Source organism: Crocodylus siamensis, chromosome 7, assembly GCF_052110815.1.
Source record: "Crocodylus siamensis isolate JL-2025a chromosome 7, ASM5211081v1, whole genome shotgun sequence".
In the NCBI taxonomy this organism is placed as follows: Eukaryota; Metazoa; Chordata; order Crocodylia; family Crocodylidae; genus Crocodylus; species Crocodylus siamensis.
The window spans coordinates 63,335,506-63,359,951 of record NC_143401.1 but is presented as its reverse complement, the minus strand read 5'-3'; the positions used below and the strand labels follow the sequence as shown (position 1 = coordinate 63,359,951).

The 24,446-nt window shown below is 41.3% G+C and overlaps 1 protein-coding gene across 5 annotated transcripts in view; it reads left to right on the top strand.

Moving 5' to 3' along the window:
* Positions 1–3,194: 3,194 nt before the first annotated feature.
* Positions 3,195–24,446, top strand: part of ASAH2 (N-acylsphingosine amidohydrolase 2) — a 56,297-nt gene continuing 35,045 nt past the window's right edge. Inside the window, exons 1-11 of one of the 5 annotated variants that reach the window (XM_090058169.1) lie at positions 3,195–3,430; positions 4,514–4,623; positions 7,683–7,833; positions 9,131–9,261; positions 10,853–11,002; positions 12,904–13,080; positions 13,530–13,657; positions 15,491–15,568; positions 17,759–17,879; positions 20,324–20,449; positions 21,948–22,034. In XM_090058169.1, coding sequence (XP_089914295.1) covers positions 7,695–7,833; positions 9,131–9,261; positions 10,853–11,002; positions 12,904–13,080; positions 13,530–13,657; positions 15,491–15,568; positions 17,759–17,879; positions 20,324–20,449; positions 21,948–22,034 — 1,137 coding nt within the window. In that variant the 5' untranslated portion in view covers positions 3,195–3,430; positions 4,514–4,623; positions 7,683–7,694. Of the gene's footprint in view, positions 3,431–4,052; positions 4,624–5,011; positions 5,086–7,682; positions 7,834–9,130; positions 9,262–10,852; positions 11,003–12,903; positions 13,081–13,529; positions 13,658–15,490; positions 15,569–17,758; positions 17,880–20,323; positions 20,450–21,947; positions 22,035–24,446 lie in introns of those variants that run through there. The other 4 variants (XM_090058168.1, XM_090058171.1, XM_090058167.1 and 1 more) reach the window with 4 other exon arrangements.

Sequence of the window (24,446 nt, the reverse complement as noted above, 5' to 3'; positions counted from 1 at the left end):
ATGTGTCTCCAGAGGATGATCCTCTCCCTGTGATGAGGACACTTACGTGGCCTGCAGGTATGATCAAATTTCTCCTACACAATAGTTAGTATTTCAGAGTTAGTCTTAAGTTCTATTTACTGTATGGTGCTGAATCCAAAATGTGACCTGAACAAGGGCTGCCCAATTAAGTACATGTTTCAACACAAGTTCCCTTTAGCTTTTGTCTGGTTCAGTGTGAAGAGCAGCTGCCATGCTTCTGTCCACAGGATTACAATATGCCAAAGTTTATCCTGGATCCCAAAGATTGTGTGTCCTGCCACACCATGAGAGAATCTACACAAGATGTTTACTCTAGGGTCAACCAATTAGTTCCACAGTAAATGGCTTGGTGACTAAAAGCGCAGGGCAATTAGGCTGGAGTAAACTAATTAACTCCACAGCAGGATATTTACTAGTACTATCCTGCTGCAGAGTGGGTGGCTGGGTGGCTGGGGCATGAAGGTGCTCCAATGTGGGTGCTGCCTGCCAGCTAGGCCTGTACTGGAGCACTCTCATGCCCCAGCCTGACCTTCCACAGCAAGCTGAGCTGGTGGGGGGAGCAGCCTCAGTCTGGCAGGCTGACCCCCAGGGTCCCCTGCCACTCAGGGCTGCTTCAACCTGGCTCAACGTGCAGTCCCAGGTGCAGGTTTAAACAGTGCATCTAGGAGCAATCAATTCTGAGGCAATAAGTGCCAGAATTTATTGCGTCTTATTAATTGCATGTATAGACGTGCCCCATATGTGTATGCCAGGACCTGTGATTTTTGGGATCTTGGGTATTATTTATCCTGATTGTGCAACAACCCCCATCACTGTTCAAAGGGTGCCACGGGAAGTGCAGTACTGGGGACAAATTCCTGATATTGTGCTTTTTGCAGTGCCTTTTCAGACTGCTGACCTGGGAGAAGCCCATCAGTGTCAGCTGGCTGGACACTTCAGTACAACCCTGTGCAGGGCTGCAACAACCTGCTGTCAACCTGCTTATGCGCTGAGGGGTCCCCACTTCAGCACCTAAAGTTCCCCCATCCCTAGGTGCCAATGCTGTAGACTCAGGACACAGCAGCTGGGGATCTGGGATGTCTCCACAGCATGTCCTGCCAGTTGGTAAGCTTAAAGTCTCACCAGGCAGCTGACTTTAAGCTGCATAGCAAGGCTTTGCCCTGCCACATGTTCAACTTAAGGTACAGTAGTAACCAGCCACACAAATGTTCCACGGTATTATATCTGAAACATTTTTGTGGCTGGTTTTTTCCTTTTGTGGTGCCATTAATTGACTAAATGGATATCAGGGTTACTATTTATTGTGGGATTAACAAGTTAATCATGTCACAAGTATAACATTTGCCATAGGCTATAGAGTTACAGTTGATTTTTTTCAAATTGATTTCAATAATGCTTCTTTGTTTCTGTTTCGCTTAGAACTTTTATACCATAGGATCTGAGTAGGATTCAGTGAACGCCACAATATGACTGTTGATGGGATATAACATTCCTTTCCTTTGAATTTAATTTTATGAAAAGTTTTTTGTTTAATTGCTTCAAGATTTTTGGCCTTGCTGAAGTCCCTCCCTGGACCATGGAAGCCTTGCATCTGAAAGATAGATATATTCCTGGCATATTTCACTCCAGTGTGGTACCTATTGTAGTAGCTCTTCTATTATGATAAATGATGCCTAATACAAGAAAATAGATCACTCATAACAAGGTCTTTTACTTTGCTACTGGAGGAAAAAAAAGGACAATGTCCAACACAATGTGCTATGTATTGGTTCTGTAGTAACAGTGATGTTAGGTTAGTTAAACTGAATGTATTAGTTAAAATGCATCAGTTACATGTGCACGTTAACTTTTTTTTGACTAAATGATGTTATATACATTTTTCCTCAGAGGCAATCTGCATGGTGACATAAGAGGAAAAGAAAGATAATATGGCTAGTAAAGAGAAGACTGAGATCCAGCGTGTATTTAATAGGGCAGAATTTAGCTGCCAAACCAGCCCTTTCCTGAGATAGCAGTACTCCTGAATACAGCCCATGTTGGGAGGGAGAAACAGGAAGCAGCATTTTTACATTCCTGAAAGCAAAAGTTTGAATACCACGGGAGGGAAATATAGATTAAGAATGATTTGCTTACCTAAGTCATTTTTTAAAAAGTAGACAGGCAGGCATGGTGTCTAATGGTTTCTCTGATTAGACTTATTCATGGTGGGGTAGGGATGGGAAAATGAAAATACAATTTTCCTCATTTATCATCTTTCCAGGAAGAACAAAGTGTGCTTAATATATGTCCTCCTTAGCTATTGTGTACTTATCCTATGGTTTATCCAAACACCCAAGAGCTGAGGCAGGAGTAAATTATGTGCATTTGTGATTAAAGATGGGACATGATGGTCTAGGGCAAATTAATTTATCTCTCAGTGTCTGTCCCTATCAGTTCATGCAATAAGTACAATATCTTTATTTCATGAAGACATTCTGAGGATAAATTAAGTCTTGCAAAATGACTTGGGATCCTTGGATTGTAGGTGCTATTTAAGTTAAAAGTATTTCCTGTAAAAAACCCTATTTTATTACATGTCCTTTACTGTAAGCGTTAAAAGATTTTGTATCAGCTTCATTAACGCATTCTCCTATGTAACTGTTGCCTGGACTAATAGTATCCTGCTTTCCCCAGTAAAAACAAAGCAGTAATTATTTGTTTGTGAACAAGTTCCAATGGATGTTAAACATGAACAGCTGTTCATACTTTTGCTGTGGAGAAAATTAGTAAAGCATGGAGGGGGAGGTATGTGTGTAAAGATTCCATATATTAACCTATGTATTTGCTTACATCTGTACATGTTTTTTAATTCTTTGGTGGGGGGTAGGGATAATTTATGTAATAGTAGTGGTACTGTGATAAGTATAAATGTATTTGTTTTGCAAGTTTATAGTCTTTAATGGTAAAACCAGCCAATTTTGCGATGGCAGATGCAATAAATTCTTTTTCTATCAACACAAGGAGATAATATATCAAACAGTCCTACAGCTTGAAGAGAATTACTCTGAAAATTGCTGAGTGAAGCAGAATTATTAACCTGGTCTTACTGTATTGACTTCAGTTAATTATTGCCAGGGATATTTAGAAAATTAACCATTTGAATTGCCTAAGATAAAAATATGTGGCAATTACAAGAACAGGGATATCAGTCTCCTGGCTTGTAGACTGTGCTTAATTCAGGATATGAACCTATATTCTTTGTACGCTCAGAGTTGCCACTGAAATCAATTAGAGTTTTGAATGTCACAAGAAAAGAAAGGCAAGATTCCTAGTATCTAAATGAAAACTGCAAAAATGCTTGGATAAAGGGATGCAGCTGTGTGGTTTTAGGAGCAAGTGAACTCATACATGATAGAATCTGGAACTAGAGGTAGGTACAGAGAAAGAAAGGTAGGTAAAGCAAGTAAATAAAAAGAAAGCTGATTTTTGGATACACTGCTGTAAAATCTAGATGCATTTCCAATGTCTGAGTCTTCCTTCTGTTAGTGGTTATTTTAATTGAGTTTTAAGGGTTTCTCTAGAACCTTTACAGTATAGTATTTGATGTTGCATGTCTTTGACAGAATGACGTGCTCATTGTTGAGTTCATTTATATGATTATCCTGGTTTGAAAGTACAGTGTTACCTTACAGCCATAATTAATGGATTAGCTTTGGCAATCAGCTACTTAAAACTTGCTTCCTACTATACTAAGGATGGTTTACAAGGTAGGGTTTGTGCTGTGCTTAGAATGTACTCATTCTCAGTAAATAACAGCATTTAAAATGATGAGACAACTATGGCTTCTGGGACTGGTGAACACTGATCAAACTAGCGCCAGGAGCAGCTTGCAGGATTGGGGGGTGCAGTACATTTTGGGGTACAATTCAGCAGCAATGAGTGTGCTGGTGGTTTGGGGGGGGGGTTGGCAGGATTAGAGAGCCTCTCCAGTCCCACCAACCCTCTCAATCCCCCAACCACTCCTATGGACCTGCTAGTTCCCCTGGTCCTGCAAAACCCTTCTCAACCCCACCAGCCCACCCTTCAGAGCCCCTTTGCCCCTCTCATCTTCCCAACCCCCCCACATTAGCAACTGCATCCTGCCCATCCTACCCTGTACCCCGATTTGCCTTAGATTGGGGGCCATTTTTATCCTCATCCTAACCCTCCTGAACTTCTAGCTGTAATGTCTGTGCAAAGCCTATATGTGGAAAATATATCTATATATTTTAATGGCCTGCTATTCATGATGTAAAGTGATAATCACTCCAGGATGTGGTTTTAAAAGTGAAAATGAATTATTTGAGCTAAAAGCAAAGGGGAAATATAATTCTATACTGTGCCAGTCAGAGACGCTTTTCATTGCAACTCCAATCTAGCTGCCCAGCAATGCCACACTGGACAGTACACAAGCAAATGAAATGGCTGGCTGGGGTTGGGAGGGGCATCCAGAGATGACTGGATCTTTCAGCAGGATTAAAAATTTACCTGGACGGTTGGAGGAGCTCAATCCAAGGAGAATAAGACAGAAGGGGAGACAGAAAAAAAGAAATTCCTTTCCAGCAAATTCAAGATCATTAGAAGGTAAAGTGACTGTTGCAGCACTAGAAAAAATTGTAATTTGGAGAGATATGTTCTTCTCTTGATAAATAAAATTCCCTCCAGGATAAGAAAATATTGACCTATGTAGTTCTTAACTTGTACTATGTCTGATTCACAGGAGTTATAATAGTTGCAATAAGGCTACAGATTTATACTGTAACTGTCCTGGGTTTCCTTTGGGCTTTGGGAGGTTCTAGATGCTACTACTGACAAGTTTGCCAAGGAGTTATTTGAGTTTCCAGAATTATGAAATCTTTAATAATCTGTGTGTGGAAGGGCACTGTTGGTGCCTACCACTTTAAGAGCTGAGTTAAGCAACCAGCAGGTGCTTGATTGCAGCAGCCATTTTGAGACACTGGCTGCCTATATAAACAGAGCAGATTGCTGCTGGCAGGTCAGGCAGAAATATTGCCTGGCTGAACTGTTGTATGGAACATCTAGCAGGTAGGAGCAGGAAGGGGGCTCTTGGTTCCGGGCATGACCTAAAACTGCACCCTGCCAGGAGTGGCCTGGTGGGGCTCCTAGTGGTGCAGGATCCCCTAGGAAATATCAAGCTAGTTGCCACCCTGGTGGAAGGTGGGTCGGGGTGCTTCAATAACCCCTAGCCCCCACAAAGCTGTGGGTATAAGTCAGGGTCAGGGATGCCTATGGCCATCTGAACCTCCATCAGGGAGGGAAACCCCATAGTCTCAGTGAGGGGGTAGAAGTGTAGAGCCCCAGTGAGGGGGGAACCTGAGGGCTGGGAGCCCCACGTGTGTGTGTATAAATTTGTGTAAAGTTGCCCCAGGAGGGGCCAGGGCAAGCTTGGCCCAGGTCAAGAAATTGGCTGGCCACTACCCCAGTGAAGGTCGCAGGAGAGGTCCAAAAGATGGTATGTCTGCCACCCAAGGCGTGAGTTAGAGAAGGCCTATAGCCTACGGGACCCGGTCTGAGAGGGAGCAAGGTGGAACAAATTGTCAATGCATAAAAGAGACCCTGTGAGAGGCCCTAGTGAGAGGAGGGCAGTATGAATGCATGTGTGAAAGAGGCCTGAAAATGAGGGCTAAGTTTGGTCCGGCTGTAGGCTGGGAGCATTGTGTCACCTGGATGCCACCTGTGAGGCATGGGCTGCGGTGTAGGGGAGGTACGGAGCTGCAGATAGCATCCTCTGGCATCAGGGTAGGAAATGGGCAGCTGCCTGCCTAATTAGAACTTCATTATTGACTAACAAGGCAGGGCAGGTGAGTGAGGTAGGCCCCCTGTTACACTGTGCTGTAAGGTAAGATTCTCTACTACTAGACTTGGCTGTTATTAGCCAATTTTTTTCCCCTTCAGCATATTGCTTTTAATAACCTTGAAAAAACTGATTACTTCTCATTTCTACATCTCCCCACTATGCATTTATGAGTTGGATTATTAATGATACAGTTCATTGGCTGGTCCACTGCACTAGGGCAGTGAATGTCAAGATTTAATTCTGAATTTCTAAAACAAGATGTAAGCTTAGAAGAGCAAAACCAAGAAGCTCTTAATATTAGGACCTTTTATGATTTCTAAAACCTTTTGCAAAATATAGGTATGACACTATGATTGTTTTATTTCACAGGTTGTGGGTGGAAAACATAAACATTATGTAGATGTGACAAGAGGCATGTCTCTGCTCAAAACCCTCCTCCAGAAAATGCCAGCTCTGTTCCAAGGTGGGGGGTGGGGGCACTCATGCTGAACAAAGTTTATCAGCTCCATTAGGAAAGCACTACTGAGACTATGTGTATCGCCAGGTAACACTGTGAAAATATACAGTTAATAGAGCAATACAATAACATTTCAAAGTCCTTACAGCAACAAAGATAGCCTGCACACAGCTGTTTTAAATCTCACGCACTACCAAAAGAAAAAACCTGCTCATACCTAACCTATTAGTTAAAGGTAATCATCTCCAATCAGTTTTATAATTTATAATTATGATCGTGGCAGAAATGTGGTGCAGCAAATATTTGGACAGAGAGATAAACTTAAGTACAATGCAAAATAGCTTAACTTTAAGATGATTTTAATTCAGATAATTTCAGCAAATAAAGTTAAAATATACAGTTTGTATTCTTATAACAACTTAGGTAGCAGTATGAACTTCTGTTTTCCTGTGCAACACCCAGACATTTTTTAAAACTTCTTTCTATCCTAGGTCTTTGCACATTGTTTGGAGAGCTGAGTATGACATTAAGCTATGGGACTTCTATAGTGAAAGGAATAAAAAAAGGTCTATCACAATCCTTGCATTTTCCAGAGGAGGTTTGAATTTTGCTTTGTGCCCAGTTAAACAGGGCATTGATTTGTGTCCTATTAAACAAACTCATTTTGCTTAGTTTCCATTTAGCACCTTGCAATGTGTCCGATTTTTGGAAAAAAAATATTTGCACAATGATTTCTAGTATTTTCAGATGTGTTCTGATGCATGCAGAGCAGGAAGTGCCACTAGGTTTGAAGCTACAAGATGATCCACAGATGCAATGCAGGATCTGGTGAAAGGCTTTAAACATCTTTGAAGGGATGATTTTAAAGGTTAGGGAACTGTGGATTTAGTCCACTGATTCTCAACCAGGGTGCCAGCCTGGTGTGCCTCGAGATCCTTTCAAGTGTGCCACATAATGTTAGTACTGTTTAGTGCGCAAGCATGATTCATTTGATAAACCCAGAGATTTCAAATAGGAACTTAAGGTGTTAAAAACGTTATGACCTGTTGTGGTCTTTCTGAGTTTTTTGCAACAGAAGAATTTTCCTATTATTTTCTGTAGTCAAAAAAAAAAAAATGAAAGCTAAGAGCTGGCATTTTCTAAGAGCTGCCTTGAGTCTACAACAGGATAACTTGAAGTCAAAGAAGTTGGGAACCATTAATCTAGTCCCTGTTTAAATATCCAGCTGCTGAGCCAGGAGATTCCTGAAGGGAAGGTGTCTGTTACTAATTTAGCTCTAATATCTGGATAATGTTGCTTATGGACAACTGATTTGGCACTAGCATTCTGGGCTCTTTTTTTCTTTCTTAGCTTCTTTTTCTCTTGCAGCTTGTTCCCATAATGGGGAAGAGAGACAAAACCATGTTTTCGCATTTGGAGTTGATACTTATTGTTCTCTTGGTGTTGATGACGGCAGTTACAGTGACCCTCCTAGTTCTCTACTTTGTCTCTGACAAGAGCACATCTGAAATAAACAATGGTAAATTGCTTAGTTATTCTGATACCTAGTTCACAAATGATAGGAGCTCTTAGTCCAGAAGGATTTTAGGACCAGGGAATGCTTCACAGACAAGGGCTGCAAATATGAATGTAAGTATTTGAATGGGGATTTGATAAGCTTTTGAATTAAAAAACAAAAGAATCCCCCCAAAACCCAACTTTCTTAAAAAGAGGTTGTAGGTGATCAATTATTCTTTGTGTCCAGGAGGGATAGGACAAGAAGAAACAGGCTTAAAAAGCAAAAAGTAAGCTTTAGATTAAATATGAGAAAGAACTTTCTAGTTATACAGGTGCACAAAAAGAAACAACTTGAGAGGCTGTGAAATTTTCATCTTTGGGCGTTTTAAAATATAGGTTAGACAGAGAATGATCATATCTAGAACTATTTAGTTTCCCATTTGCTTGTTGTAGAGGTAAGTGTCAAACTGAATAGTAGTCAGTGTGGTAGCCGCCGCCCCCCCCCACCCCAGCTTTTAATTTTCATATTTAACTCAGTTTACCCAAAATTTCTCTGTTTTGGTATGCCGGGGTGGGGGGGGGAGATAGTGTTGAGGGGCCTAGTCTCCCCCTCCCCCCCAGAGTCTTCCTGCCTTTCCTGCGGCTGGTGGGTGAGCTGCCAGTGGGCCCTGGGATGCAGGGAACCCTGATGCTTTCCTCCACAGGAGCAGCATGTCCCAGCACACAAGGCACAGCTGCATATAAGCTACCAAGAGAAAAGTTTAGAAGTTAGGCATTATGAAGAAGCATTTTTAAAAATACAGTATTTCACCATGGCTCATGATTTGAACTGGTCTATATACACAAGTATGGAAAGCTATGCACAACATACAGTTAAAAAACAAACAAACTGGTTGCTGGAGGAACCCCTGTGGACTAGTGCTGCCTCTCTCAGGAACTCAACCTAAATATTTTTGTGGTAGTGGACTACACTGGTGTTATCCAAATATTGAAGGAGGTTCAGAGGCTGGCATATTGTTAACTCCCATCATCCTATTTGCAGTGCCATCATTTCTTGTTCAAACGGCAAGGTTCTGCAGTTCTACACACCCCATAGGATGTTCGGTCAAAATGACTATGAGATGTACCATCTTTAAACCTGATATCAAAATGAGCTTCCTGTAGTGTTTATAAAATATATGTATCTATTTGTTTGAACTACTCATTTTGTACTTCAGTTATAAATATACTGGAAGACTTGCATGATAAATGAATTCCTTCTTGCTAAATTGTGTAAAGTAAAAACAAGTGTTTGATTTTTGTTATGTTCAATCATTTAGTGTCAACACCCACATCTAGCCCGGGTTACAACTTCACATCAACTCAACATCTTTCAACTGTTGCCTCTAAGAACTACTTAATTGGGGTTGGCCGGGCTGATTGCACCGGGCCTATTGCAGAAATCCCTTTGGTATGTATTCTTTTAAATCCCAGGGATTAGAAACACAGTTATCCAACAAGGCTACTTATTTGAATTTACAAATGGATCTCCTTATATTGTGGGGGGAAAGACTGCCTTAATTCCAGTGTATAACTCCTGCATACAATGACTATCTTAATTAACTGTTCTTCAAAAGAATTGCCTCAGTTGATAATTTTTTTCATCTAGCAGCCGCAGCTGCATTTATCTTCCAAATCACCAAACATTAAATCATCAGTGTTCACTGGACAGAAAATAGTAAAACCAAGGAGAGAATTTTCTTTTTCTTCTAAAAAGCAGTGCGCAAGCAGTCCAGCAAATTCCTAAAGTATGTGGGGGATAACTTTTTGATGCAGATGATGGAGAGGCCGACTAGAGAGGAGCACTTCTTAACTTGCTGCTCACAAACAGGGAGGAATTGGTTGAGAATGTGATGGTGGAAAGTGCCAGTAACTAGAGTTCCAGTGCCCATGGAATGATAGAATTCAAGATCATAAGGGGTGAAAGAAAGGAGAATAAGGACAGAAAAACAAACTTCAGAAAAGCAGAGTTTAACAAATCTAGGGAACTGGTGGGCAGGGTCCCATAGGAGGCAAGTCAAAGACAAAGAGAAGTCCAGGAATGTTGGCTGTATTTTAAAGAGGCCTTCTTATCCTGATGTGACTGAAGAATAGAAGTGCAACAAGAGACCAGTCTGAGTAGACAGCAATCTCTTTAATGAGATGAAACTCAAAAAGGAATCCTACAAGACCTGGAAACTTGGTCTTGGTACTAGGGAAAGAATATAAGAGTATTTCACAGGCATTGGGGAAAAAATTAGGAAGGCCAATGCATAATCTGAGATATAGCTGGCAAGGGACATAAATGGCAATAAAAGCAATTCTACAAGTATGTCAAATGTAAGAGGAAACCATAGGTTCGTTAGGGAATGCAGAGGGCAATCTAGTTATGGATGATTTACAGAAGGCTTTTTACTTCAGTTTTCACTAATAAGGACAATTACCAGATGATGAATGCAGCTGGCAACAAAGATGGGGGAAGGAGAAAGACAGCCTTGAGCAGAACAGGGTATGTGTTATTTAGACAAGCTAGATGCTTTCAAGTTGGCAGGGCCAGATGGGAGGCACCCTAGGGTACTGCAAGAATTGGCAGAGGTAATTTTGGAGACATTGGCTATCCTCTTTGAGAGCTTGTGTTGGTTTAGTGAGATCCCAGATCACTGAAAAAAGGCAAACATAGTGCCCAACTTTTTAAAAAAAAAGTGGGGGGTGAGAGGGAAGGAGGATCTGGAGAACTACAGACCAGTTAGCTTGACCTTGATACCTGGAAAGATCATGGAACAGGCCCTCAGAGAATCTACTATGAAGCACGTAGAGAAGAGCAGTGCCATGAGGAAGAGCCAGCATGAATTCACCAAGAGCAAGTCATGCCTAACCAACCTGATTTTCTTCTACAATAAGGTGACAGGCTAAGGTATTATTTATGGACCTTATGGTAATTTTGCTAGGAGAAATTTCTACAATTAAAAATATATCAATAATTAAGCCAGGCAAAATTGACTTAGCACTGTGTTTCTCTCTAGATGGGTTATGCCAGTCCTGACCAGCTGGCTGGTGGGATCCTGTCACGACTGTACAGTCGAGCTTTCATTGTGGCCGAGCCTGATAATTCCAAAAGAGTGGTGTTTGTTAGTGCTGACATAGGGATGGTATCCCAAAGACTTAGATTAGAGGTATGTAAATAAACTCTGTCTTTTGTTTAATTCACTCCATGATGTTTTTCAGTAATAATAATGGTAGCACTTACCTTAATGGCCTTGTGGCCATATTGCTGAACAGACACAAAAAGATGTGCACGCAGCTGAAAATTCCTTGATGTCCAAGGGTGAGCTTCTATTATGCTTGCATTACTGGAAATCTTATCACAAAAGCATGCCTGACTTGAATCATCCATAATATTGGATTTTATGATATTAGTAATGTTCTTAGAAGATGTAAAAAGTTCTGAAAATGTCTTTAGAAATGTTTTTAAAGGAAAGATATGTTTAATTGCTTTCTGCTCTCATAAATTACAACACATGGCTTATAGCTGCTGTTTCAGCTATAACAGTGGGTTCTGATATCACAGCCTGGCTCCAGTCAAAAGCAAAAACATCCAGTATCATGCCCCCAGTATTCTGGTCAGGTCCTAGTGACACTGGGTGCTTTCTTGCCTCCAGTGTGTTCTTAGTAGCCAAAGTGCTACTGCTGGCTTGTAAATGGCAATTAAGTTGCTTTTTAAAAATCCTTATAACACTGAACTGCAGAGAATGGCAGAAAATAAGGAATTCCAGAAGGAAGGAGAATAAACGGTGGCAAATCCCAGAGTGATTTCTCATATACCTTCTGAAAATAAGCAATACTAGTTGAAATCCACAAAACATTTGCAATTAAACTTTTATTGCAAAAGTATTTCTTAAAATACAGGATTTTTAGTTATCCTTTGACTGAATACAGTAACAGTGGCGTTGCACAGCTCCTGAGCTGGAGGAGACCCTGGTGCTTCTCTCCCCTGGGTAGCACCCATCTACTGGCACTCTGCCTGGGTGGTTTTGGGGCATGCTGCTGCTGTGGAGGGAAGCACCAGGGTCCCCTGCAGGTCAGGACCCACTGGCAGCTCACCCCCCAGCTGCAGGAGAGGCAGGCAGGCTCGAGGGCGGGGACTGGGTCCCTCACTACGATCCCCCGCCTTCAGCAGAGCCTGCCCACTCCACGGTGCTTCATTCTAGCTCTGACTTGCCTGCATAGCTGTTTGAAATGCCTCAGAATCTATAATAACATGCTTACTCTGATTGGTTGTTTCGGTAAGCAATGCAATTGGCTGCCAGAATGACCAGAGTTCTCTGAACAGACAGAATAAGTTTATTATAAATCTGTATTATTACAGACTAGCAAATTGCTCATCAAGCATGATGGGGTGGGGGGGCAGGCAAGTGGGGGTGGACCCCTGCCACCCACCACCCTGCACTGCCGCCACCTCCTAGGAGCGGGGAGGAACCTTGTCCTACCGTCACCCTCTGCCAGTACCCCGTGCCACCTCCAACGCTGCTAGCCTCACCTCCCCACCCAGTCCTGCTCCTTGGAGGTGGTGGGGCACCACCATTATGGGGGGGAATGAGGCCAGAAAGGAGCAGGGCTCGGGGAGGGGGTAGGGCAAGGTTAGCACCACTCTGTCCCCTCTGCCTTGCCATCATGGCAGCGCTTCACATTCTGCTTATTTCACTAACCAATCAGAGTGCTTCAAGAGCATTATGGATGAACAGACAGACAGACTAAGCCCTTTAGTATATAAGATTGGCTGTAAAAAAAAAAAAAAAAAAAAATCACAGCAGCTTTTATTTGCCAGATTTAACATCATGAAGGGGTTGTAGCTAAATAAAGGGATACTTTTCCTATTGTTCTATCATGGACATGTGGGTATTTCAGGGATGGGGAAGATTAACAGAGTTTTTTCCTGTTTGGGAAAACGTATTTTGATACTACTATAAAAATAAATATAAATCCAGGATTACTGCTTCAGTGCAAGGACTAGCAAATCCTTTAGCTTCTCAGATGTTAGAAAATTAGTCTGCAATAACTGTCATCTTCTCCTCAGGTACTCAGTCAACTGAAGAGTAAATATGGGGATCTATACAGACAAGACAATGTTGTATTGAGTGGCACTCACACCCATTCAGGGCCTGCTGGGTACTTCCAATTCACGCTTTTTATGATAACTAGCAAGGGGTTTATCGAGCCATCCGTTAAAGCCATCGTCAATGGCATTGTCAAGGTAGGTGTTGAAAGTTAATTTTCTCAGTTAAAAGAGGAAGTAGTGAGTGAAGAAGGAAAAACTGTATTATTTTTTGCTTTTTACTCCATGCTCAGATCTCACACTGGGTTATTAGTTTTTAATGTTTTTTCATACCATCAGCTTGTTTCTTACAATATTTTATGTAGCTATTTATAGGCTATGTCAACTCACCACACAAAATGCTATAGCATTTCTTTAGAATGATGATTTAATATAAATTGAAAATACTAATTATTTTGACTGACATAAGTTCTAATTGCTAAAAATTTATAGTACATAGTATTTTAATACAAGTGCAGCAGTTTTCAGATCATCTAGGTGTAAATATTCACTGTTCCATGTCTGGACTCCTTATGTTTGCTGTAAAAGGATGTTTGCTTCTTTATATGCTGTTACTGCACTGGATTTCTTGCCGTTCTTATTTTCAGAGCATTGATATAGCACACCAGAATATGAGGAGAGGAAGGATTTTTATCAATAAAGGCTTAGTAGAAAACAGCCAGATCAACAGAAGTCCTTACTCTTATCTTCAGAACCCACCACTTGAAAGACGCAGGTAAAGAAGGGAGAAATTATAGATTTAATAACAAACATGAACAATTGCCATAAAATTATTTCAGGATCATAGTACTGAGGAACTACATTTCTTAGGTTCTCAGGCATAAAGGGCCCTAAGTCACGGCCTTGTACTAAGGGCTATTTTGGTTGTTTTATGGCAGCCATTTCACCAAGGTGATTAGTGCCTCATTTTCCTGCTGTGTCCTTGGACAGGTGTGCCATATGGCTGTGCATAGTTTTGGTCTGTGATTCGATTGGTCGAGATTCAGCCCAATTTGGTGGCCAAATCTCCAAATCTGAATTGAATCATAGGACCCTTTAATCTCTCTGAATTGATTTGGACAGTTTTTGGACATTTGGACATAGAGACAGCTTTAAATGTTTTTTCTACATATCTCTAGGTAGCAGAGGCACCCAACACGTTCAGCAGCAGACCTGGAAGTGGACCAGAAGCACTTCCGCTCCACTTCCTGATCCACCAGGGAGTGTGCTGGCAGCCCCCCATACCCCTCTAGCTCGGTGACTGGTGCCTCCTGGGTCTGGAGGGGCACCTGGGGTCCCTCTGAGGCCGATGGCCAGGCCAGGGGCCCCCCCAGCATACTTCCCAGCAGACCCGGAAGTGGAATGGGAGTACTTCTGGTCCACTTCTGGGTTTGCTGCTGAGCACGCTTGAGGGCCCCCCTGTGGTGCTGTGGGACGCTGCATCTGCCCCAGCACCGCAGCGATCATAAGCCGTGCTTCTACCTCAAGGTATGTAGAAAAAACTTTTAAAGCTGTGCCTGTGCCTGAATCACTGATTTGCTGAATCAGCATCAAATCGTCAGATTCAGATTTGGCCGAATTGAATAAGGGACAGTGATCCGAATCAATGGATCAAATCGCTGTCCCTGATTCGGGCCAAATCAGAATCGAATAGGTCCCATTTTGCACAGCCCTAGTGTGCCATATTATTTCTGATAGTGTTTGTCCAGGAAATGATCTACCGCAGCTGGCTTTTTGGAATGAAATGATACATTGCAAGGTATAGGTGGACTTTCTTCCCTTTGGAACATTCTTGTGTTTAAAAGAAACATATGAGTGCTGTTGCTGCCAAATGAGAGACACGAGCAGATTTCATGAACCTGATTCTCTATTATGCAGAAACTCTTTTATTTCTCTCCTTTATCATGAAATGATTTTAAATGAGGCAGAAATAACCCTCAGAGAATTACACACTCTGAAGGGGTCTGTCCTGGCTGGCCTCTAAATCAGACTGACTCATAGGCTGGAACTGAAACAAATGTGTCAAGGTTTAGGTACAGGGTCAGGGCATAAAACACTGCATCTGTTCTCTGCTTTCTTCAGGCTACAGGGTGCATAGATATGCAGGATATAAGCCTCTGCAACACAAACTTCTCAGAATATAGGTTGCATAGAGTAACCTGAAAGTCATCTTTGCAGATCCCCATTCCGTTTGTGCCACAAGTACAAAGGGGTAGTATTCTCAGTTATTCCTTATTTGTCATTAAAAACCACAGTGATTGGTATAAATTAAAAATGCATCAGACTCTGTCAGGACTAAAAAGCTACCTCAGTAGCTGTTGTGTAAAACAATTTGTTGAAAATATTAGCAAAATGAGAGTTAGAGTTAGAGTTCCTCAGAACACATACAAGCGCTGTGTAAGATCAACCAGTGGATTTCTCACTGACTTTAGTAGCTATTCACTATGACTTTCCTTAAACACAGCAGTAAGAACCTGATAACGTGTCTTCATTTTCATTTTTGCCATATTACAGATTTAATGTCTCTTCTTATAAAGCGTGAGATTGGCTTCTCTATTTTCTCATCTAGGTATTCATCAAATACAGACAAAGAAATGGTGATGCTGAAGATGGTTGATGTGAGTGGACAGGAGCTAGGCTTTATTAGGTACTGAGTCCTACATTCCCCCCAAGCCCTTGTAGTTTCATCCCAAAAGATGCCTTTTATATTTCATTGTTTTTCATTTTTTAACCATTAATAACATTTACCCCCTTTTCCTGCATTAAAATGCAAACTTTAGGCCAAGGGAGTGAATCCAATATCAAGCTTTAAATTACCTTTATGTTCCTCCAGTCTTTCCTGTGGGCTTCAGCATCCCCCACCACAATCTCCACAGCATCATATACCTAGACCCTTCCTCTACCACACTTCTGCACTGTATATGACTGGTAAGGGAGTCTTTGGAAAGCATCCTGACCAATGTCTTCCATAGTACCTGCAGTAGGGGAATCTCCCCTAGCTGAGGGTCACACTGGCTCCTCTTTCCCCCCATGAAAGGGGTCTGAAATAAGTCATAAAAATCTCTCTTCTACTATCCTGTTTTATAAAATACTTTGGATTTCATGTAAAACATGTCATTTTCTTACTAGTGACCTGACCTTATGTGGTGAGTTGCCATGTCTAATGGCACATTTTTCTGTTTAGAGAGTTGAAGCTGAACTGCATTGCACAAAGGTCTGGCCTCCGGACCAGGCAAATGAATAAACTTGCAGTGATTTAGCCAACATTTGAACTTTGACATTGAACACAAGATACAAAAAATTGATTAGGGTTCAGCTCCACTATGGGGAACCTGAAACTTTATTGTACAGGGAGATTATTATACATTGGTTTATGCTCTATACTACATTTTTAAAGAGGGGTATATGGGAGTATGGTGGTGTTTCATACTCAGTATTCAGTGTGGAAGAAGTACAGCTGTTCTACAAGATCTTCTATAAATTCATGTCATGTCACAAGGAGCCATCACACAACTTTGTACATTAACCATCACAAGGACCTATTTATAAAAGATGTTAATTTTTAAGGTTTACATCTTAACTAATTGAGGCTGCTGCCAATTGATGACAGTTGCAAAAAAATTTGCCTAGAAACTCCTGCTTGATTATTCCCCTTGCTTTTTGTTTGGGGGTTAGCTTTTCCCCAGGTGGTTCTTGCTATAAAGGGTGTTTTTGTTGTTGCTGTTGGAGCAAAATTGCTTTGGCCACATAGCAATAGGTAGTTTGAAGAGAACACATTTTCCCTTTTATTAACCACCTTTCTTTTGTGGGAATAGTCCTAAATCTTGGCATGTAAGCAGGTTTTAAAGATGAGCATATGCTTTAAATTTAAGGGGGAAAAGACTGAAACTGCAGGAATAAACATGCACAGTCTCTAATATGCAGTGAATATGTGTACATTAGTAGCTAAAGGCACAAAGTAATACAAGAGGCCAACCTGATTTTAAGCACAGGTGAGCTAATTTGTTCTGGTGAATTTGGGGGCAAGCTATGAATGAAGCTAAAATACTTTAAGCTCCAACAGGAAAATGATGGAAGTAGTTGCATGTAAATAGTGCAATATGCAAGTTACCTATTCAGTTAAGTCTGAGCCAAAGTCCATTGAAGACAGTAGAATGGCTCTCACTGACTCCAGTGAGCTTTGGATTAGGCATTTAGCTTGTCATTGTATCAGGCAATAGCTAATAACATCTGCTATAGAAATGAGAGAAACAGAGAAAAAGAGACAAACTGACTCGTTTCAGGTGAGAATGTTCAAGTTGAAGCAACAAACCTAAGTTTGCCTGGTCATTAGGGTATTATATGATAAAGTTATTACTGGTGGAGCATAGATTAGTTTAGTTATCAGTGTCTCAAAGTCCACACCCTCAGGTGCAGTTCAGGGTCCTGGTGAGATAATTTCCTGATCCTGAGGCTCTATGACCCTCCTCTCTTCTTCAGCAGCAGACTCAGCATTCTTCTTACTTAGGGCCAGCCACAACAGTTCTCATAGTCCCATGAATTTGGGTAATCTTTGTCAGCAGGGAGATAATAGAGTTCTCCAAATGGTTTTGAGCATGACTCAGCTGGCAGTAGCTAAGGGAAATTTGGACCAGATGTTTGTATTCAGGTAGAGGAGGAGAGAGAAGTGAGAGATGGGGAGAACTCTGCATTTATTTATCTAGCTCTAGATTACTATCACTGTCTCTCCCTCTCCTGTTTCCCACCCCAAGAAGAAAGGCATTAATAAATCAACTATAATGTACTTTGAATGAATTCGTTGAAATGCGTTAATATTTGATTTCTGGTTATTTATTAGCTGGTTTGCTGTTCACCCAGTCAGCATGAACAACACAAATCATCTTGTAAATGGTGACAACATGGGGTACGCATCTTACCTGTTCGAACAAGAGAAGAACAAAGGACTGCTTCCTGGAGAGGTTGGAATGTTTTATGGCTACCCCAAGGCCTAGGAGAGAATATAAAATTTAAGAGTCAACAAAATATCTTCTATGGATTGAAGCAGCCTCATTCAAACAGTGATCCCAGGCAGCAGAATAAATGCAGCAGTTACACAGTACAGATTCATCAGTCACGTTATCATTTATTCCTTCTAGTTATAGGGAAGAAAAATTACAAGGCAACTGTTTTTTCTAATAATAGAAAGGAGACCCTACAAGGCAGCGGCTGTATATTTGCTTCCCAAATTTGTAATTAGCAGCACTTCAACATAGAATAGCTTTTAATATGATTAGATTCAAAATTTGTTCTAACTTTAAACATATTCAGTTTTCCAAAGTATATTTGTTCCAATGGAAACTACACACAGGCATAAAACTAAGCATATGGATAAATATTTGTAGGGTTTTATACTCATTTTCCCTCCAGATCTATTCCTGATTTGTGTACATTCTTGGGAATGTCCAGTGTTTGGATTTCAAAACCTGAAGGTCCATGTTATTCTTTTTAAAAAAATCCAAAAAAGTATTTCCATTGACATTTAAATGTGAAGTGTAAGTGGTCACAAATCTGTCAAACTATTTTGTCCAAATAGATAAACAAAATCAAAACTGACAAAAGTGCATCTTCTATTTAAAATGATTTTTTTTTTTACCTGGCAGAATTTTTTTAACACTTCTAATGTTACCCTACCCGAACTGTTAAATGGAGTCCAAATTTCCAACTCAAGATGGGTTGGAAATTAAATAATGAAGTTTATTAGTGTGTCCAAAGAAGCACTTTTAATGCTCAATTTATAAAAGCTTTTATAAAAAAAAAAACCCCTCAGTCCTGCAACCAATGAGTCATCTTGTTAACTTCAGTGGGAATACACATATGCATGGATGTTAAAAATGTTGCAAGTTCTTGAGGACTCAGACCCAACACCAATTCAGACCCACATACCTTAGTTTAGATTTAGAGCTACTTAGACTGCTGAGCACGTCTGAAGTCATGGCTAAATAGTTGACAGTATAGGAGTGGTGAGCGGTATGCCCTCTGAAAGGAAAGATAAGAGCATGGTATATGAGAAAAGAACACACTATATAGGTGCATTGATCCATCCTTGATTCACACATTTTACTTGCTACTTTAATGCTAATTTAAGCAATCATGTGCAGTGTTCACTGGCTCCCATAAATTGCATGAACTTAGAGTGCTCTTAGTTACTCAGCAGCCAATAGAAACTGAAGTGAAAAATAGGCGAAGTGGGAAAGTCATGCAAAAGGAGAAGTAATGTTTGCTAGTATTTAATATCTATGATTGGGTATTTGAAACAGGGAATAAGAGAGGGTAAAAAGAGAGAAAATAGGAGCACTAGCTGGAACATTTAGTATGAGTCAGGGAATATCATTGAAGCAATAGTCTGCTACTTAAATTTCAGGACAAAATTTCTTTATTAGAACATAGAAAAAAGGAGTGGGGTTTGACTACAACTGAAAGTCAAGAAACCTGGTTTTTATTCCTGCAACTGCCACAAGGCCATGTCTAGACAGTAAACTTACTCTTCATGGCAGTGTTCAGGAGTGTGCCATGCAGCTTCTCGTAGGTTTCTTTTCAAGTGGAAGCAGTGTAGTCACATCTATTCAGGTGGATAGGGGCAAGCTAATTGGAACGGTCACTCAGCACCGCTAGTTAGCATGCTACAAAAGCAGGCTATGCTGCTTTCAGTCTAGGAGACATCAGAGTGTGTTTGAAGGTCCCACTGCCAGAGGTGGTTAGTTTGCCCATAGATGTAACTTAATTTACTGCATGATGCTGGGTCAGATCCTTAACTTCCTTATAAAAAAAGGAATAACAGTTCTCACCTACAGCTAAATTGTTGTGAGATGTGAAAGATTAAAAAGGCTCTGAGATCCTCAGGCCAAGGATTTGTACATCCAAAGCATTGATGTTAAAGTTTAGTTAAAATGTTATAATTAAAGAATCCCTATAGCAAAAACCTCTGACTACATTTTCAAGAGTGACTAGTTACATTATTGAGCATTAACAGTTTTGGAGAAGCTTGATTTGAAAGCTGGTGCCCAGTCTATTCTGACCATCCCTTTCATGTGGCACCTCAAAACCTGGCAACCATTGTCATTAGTCACTTCAGAGAATTTCTCTGTTCTGTTGCTACCAGTTGTATGCCCGTAGTCCTGTGGGACGTATCAACAGCAGGATATTACATACAAAATCTAGAACTCTTGGTTCCAAAATGATACCTTCTTTTAGACCAACTGAGAAATTGCAAACAAATATATTTTTATTACATGGGTATTTATTTCACATCCTTCTGTTACATCAACAGTTTTTTATTAAAATATCTGATGTGTCATATCTATACATTGATGCCAATCACTGCAAAAGGCTGAGAGACAATCACCTGTGTTTGCATTTTCATCAGGGTTCCTTTGTAGCAGCCTTTGCATCATCTAACCTGGGAGATGTGTCACCTAATACCAAGGGCCCACACTGCATAAACACAGGAGAGTCATGTGATAACCCCCAAAGTTACTGCCCTATAGGTGGGGTAAGTATATGTTATTTTATCTAAATATATTTTCTTAAAGGTGATGTATAACTAAAGACTTGAAAATACAGGCCCAGATCTTAGTTTCCCCTGAAGAAATTAGATGCAAGGAAACACTTTGTCCTGGACTTGTTACTCATACCTAGAGTCCATGGGTTAAGAAGTCTTGTTAGGGCAGCCACTTCCTCCCTGCCATGGAGTCCGGTCCTAGGGGTGGCTGTGATCTCCTCTAGCACCCCTACCGTGCCAAGTTTACTTTAAGCACCCTCAAATCTCACCTGCCACATCTTGATCTTAAGTATTAAAGGGAGGCTGCCTTTCGTCTTCTTGGACATGGTTTTCTCCTGCTGTCACGTGTTTTGTTCTTATAATGGGGTTTCCATGCAGCGCAGCCTTATGGGCCAAGCGTGGCTCCAGCCACCCATGTACCACGCCCCAAGCCTCACTGATGTACTGGATGTTGTTGGGGCTTTTCTCGCTGCCCCCATGGCTCTGGGGCTTGTCTTTCTCAGGTGGGCTGAGGTGGCTGTAGCCGTGCCTGGCCCCAATTCTCCTTTTTGGGGTCTTGAGCCCCCTTGCAAGGCTCAGGCAGCCTCGGCCCTACCTGGCCTCCAACTTTCCACTCCCCTTCTCTGGGGGCTGGGGTCAGTGCAACCTGCAACCCAAATGCTGCACCCTCTCTGGCACCAGGGTCCTCACACTACCGTGGGTCCCCAGTGAGGCCCCCTCCAACCCCTAATAGCCTCGCCCAAACCACCGGTTGTAAACAGCAAACAGAAACTCAAGCCTCTTGGTTACAACATAAATTCAAGCCGTCTGGCTATATTAGTCCTGCCACATCAGGGGTGCTCTGTCCTTCCCCCAGTCTCACAGCTATACCTGCGGTCTAGCCTCTCCTCTTTGGTCAGTCTGGCAGAGTTCCTTCCTCTACGACTGCTAGCAGGGAACTGCCTGCCTGGCCTCAGCCTGGGAATTACACACCTCCCCTCTTTATAGGGGTGCTCTGCGACACTCCTGTAGCATGTTTTTCCACTGAGAGAGAGACTACATATTGTGTCAAAGGCATTGGATGGTAAATGGATGTAAACTGAAACGTTTAATAAGTAATTGCATGGTCTGTACAAACTCCACAGAAAACTTTAGCCCAGCATAAAATGAATTCAATATCACCTCATAGCTAATGATGCAAAAAAAATTGTACTGAATTCAAAATCTTCCATTTTGGAACTTAGTGCACTTGCTGAGAATTTCCATGACATTTAGCACTAGCACGCTACAGAAAATATGCGCCTTACCATAGCGCATCAGTGGTAAGGTTTTTGCTGCCTGGATTATAGATTGTTTATTGAAAGTAAATATTTCTTCATAATAATAATGAAGCTGATTTGTATTTTAATTTGCTCCAAAATAAGCACCTCATACTGCTACTAGGATGTCTTATGTATTAAAGTTTTTAATTTGCACTTAATTATTTGTACTTAATTTTTGTTCTTAACAGGCCAAAATGTGCATGGCTGTGGGTCCCGGCACTGATATGTTCGACAGTACAAAAATTATAGGGCAAAATATCTATTTGAAAGCAAAGGTGAGTTAGGTTAGACCTTTTTTTTCAATTTGTATTCAAATGCAATAATTGCAAAATCAAAATTTCTTTAGTGAGTTACTGAAAATCATCTTTGTTAGACATTCTCAAAATATTCAAGTCAAGATAGTATACCTATACCAAGTCAAGATAGTATACAAATCCACCTTTATGTAGTTAGGAAAGGATAGATACAACTTTTGAGTTGCCTTTCATTTAGTAGCCTAATATTAGGCCCCAAAGTTTGAAAATTTTGGCTTTTGATTTTATAAATGTCTGTAAAATGTGGAGGACACCCACACCACAGAAAAGCTGTGACAATTACGTGGTTATTTTGTAAAAGCCTTTCTAACTTCTAAAACCCACTGGAGTATAGGAGCAGTCCTTCACTGGCTCAGTATTTTGCCAAAGGCAGCAAAGGAGCAAATGCAATACTATTTATATCAGCAATTCAGGGGCAGCAGCTTGTAGGAACTGGAGCAGATCCAGTAAATTAGCAACAAGAGCAGGCTTGATTATAGCAGTTTTCTTTTTAATTGCTATTTTTAATGTTTACAAAAAAAGTGCTCTAAAATGACAGTGATTTATAGGTCAGAAGATACTGTTCTAGTCCAGTGGGACCTGCATGAGATTCATTTAGAGAGAAATAATCTTCAACGTGTTAATATTATGGGTGGTATTCCTGTTCCGTTTCTGTATACCCATGACATAGCAAATTGTACTTTGTACAACGTTACCAAATCTGTGTAACTTCTAATACTTCATACATAGTATTTCTATATATGTACTTCAGAAAATTACTAGTTGCTGCAAGATTAAAAAGTGCATCAAAAAGAAGAAAATACCATATTTACCCAAATCCAAGATGACCCCCCACACTCCATAACTAGATTCTAAACCTATAACATTATAAATTTGTTATAATTTTCCATGTCTAGAATCTAATCATTGGATGGCTGTCTTAACTTTGTCATCCTCTCTTTCCCCCCGCTGCAGCAGGAAAGCAGCTGCAGGGGGAAAGCAGAGGAAGGAAGAGTCAGGGGGGAAAGTAGGAGTTGGGACACTGGGGGAGATCCTGGGGAAAGCAAGGGTGGGGTAACAGGTGGCAGGGAGGTGACGCTTGCCCCCTAGTGCCTGCCCCCACCCACTCACCCCTCCCCATTGCCTGCCCCCATCACTTGCTTCCTACCTACCCCTGCCTGCCTTCTCCCCCTTATACTGTTTTCTGCGCTGATCTGGACACAATGCGGGGGAGCCCAGAGCTGAGTGGGAGGGCTACAAGGTCGTCCTTTCCTGCCTGGCTCCCCATCCCCATCTCTGCTCAGGCTGTGAGCAGGCTGGAAGGAGGATTTTGTCCACTGCCACAGCTGTTCCCCTCAGCATGGGGCTGGCCCAGTTTGGAGCTCTTCTGTGCCTGTAACATTTGAGTGACGACCACTCTGCCTGGGAGCTCTTGGGGAGCCCCTGTGCGGGGAGCCTGGCTGGCTGGAGACCTCAGCAACAGCACTTTGATTTCCCCTTCCCTGTCCAGCTCTGTGCCCAGCTGGGCTCCCTGCACAGCTGTTTCTCCCAGTTTCCGATTCCCAGCTGGCATGGTTCAATATTCAATTCTAAGACAAGATTTTTTTCCCCCCGTGATGAATGGGGAAAAAACCTTGTCTTGAAACTGAGTAAATACGGTGCTATCTTTTGGTTGTGAACAGCTAATGAACAAATTAGAATTATATATCTAGTGAAGAGGCTATCCATTTGGGCAAGGTATTTGCAAGCAAGTACAAGGAAGACAGTGATCCAGAGTGGTGTTAAAAGGACAGAAACAAAGGTGCCTTGACTACAGCCTGATAGAGACATCTGTTTTTCCTTAACTTGAGACTTTCTTTTTGCTATTAGCTTTAGAAACTAGTTTCACAAGATTTTAGATTCATAAACAATTAATTCAGTGTCCAACATCTTTCATTGTGTATAATTTTTCACTAAACCCCATATGAAGTTCTAGGCTTGATTTGTTTTTGAACACCAAAGCTGATGACTATTTTGGAGTTTAGAAGTTACTGAAAATGTAGGACATTCTTATGTTATACTGCCCATCAGTTTAGTGCTAGCTTGTGGTCACACCTTTTACTTCAGCAGCACATCTGTGTGGAGTGCCTGGGTTAATGCAGAAAAGGAGCTGGGTTATGTGGCTCCTGCCCTGGCACGGCATAACTCTGAGCTGCCACTTAAAGATATTAATGTGCAGACAATCCCCAGGTTCAGAGCTTTAGGAGCTGCCTAAAATTAACATGTAAGTAGGCCTTTAGTCTGCTGCTGATCTCCAGAAAAGCAGCTGGACATGTGGTGCTCATTGGTTCTGTTCCTTGTTCCAGATGCTAAATGGTATTAAAGCTATATAGTTTCATAGTTTCTAGGGTCGGA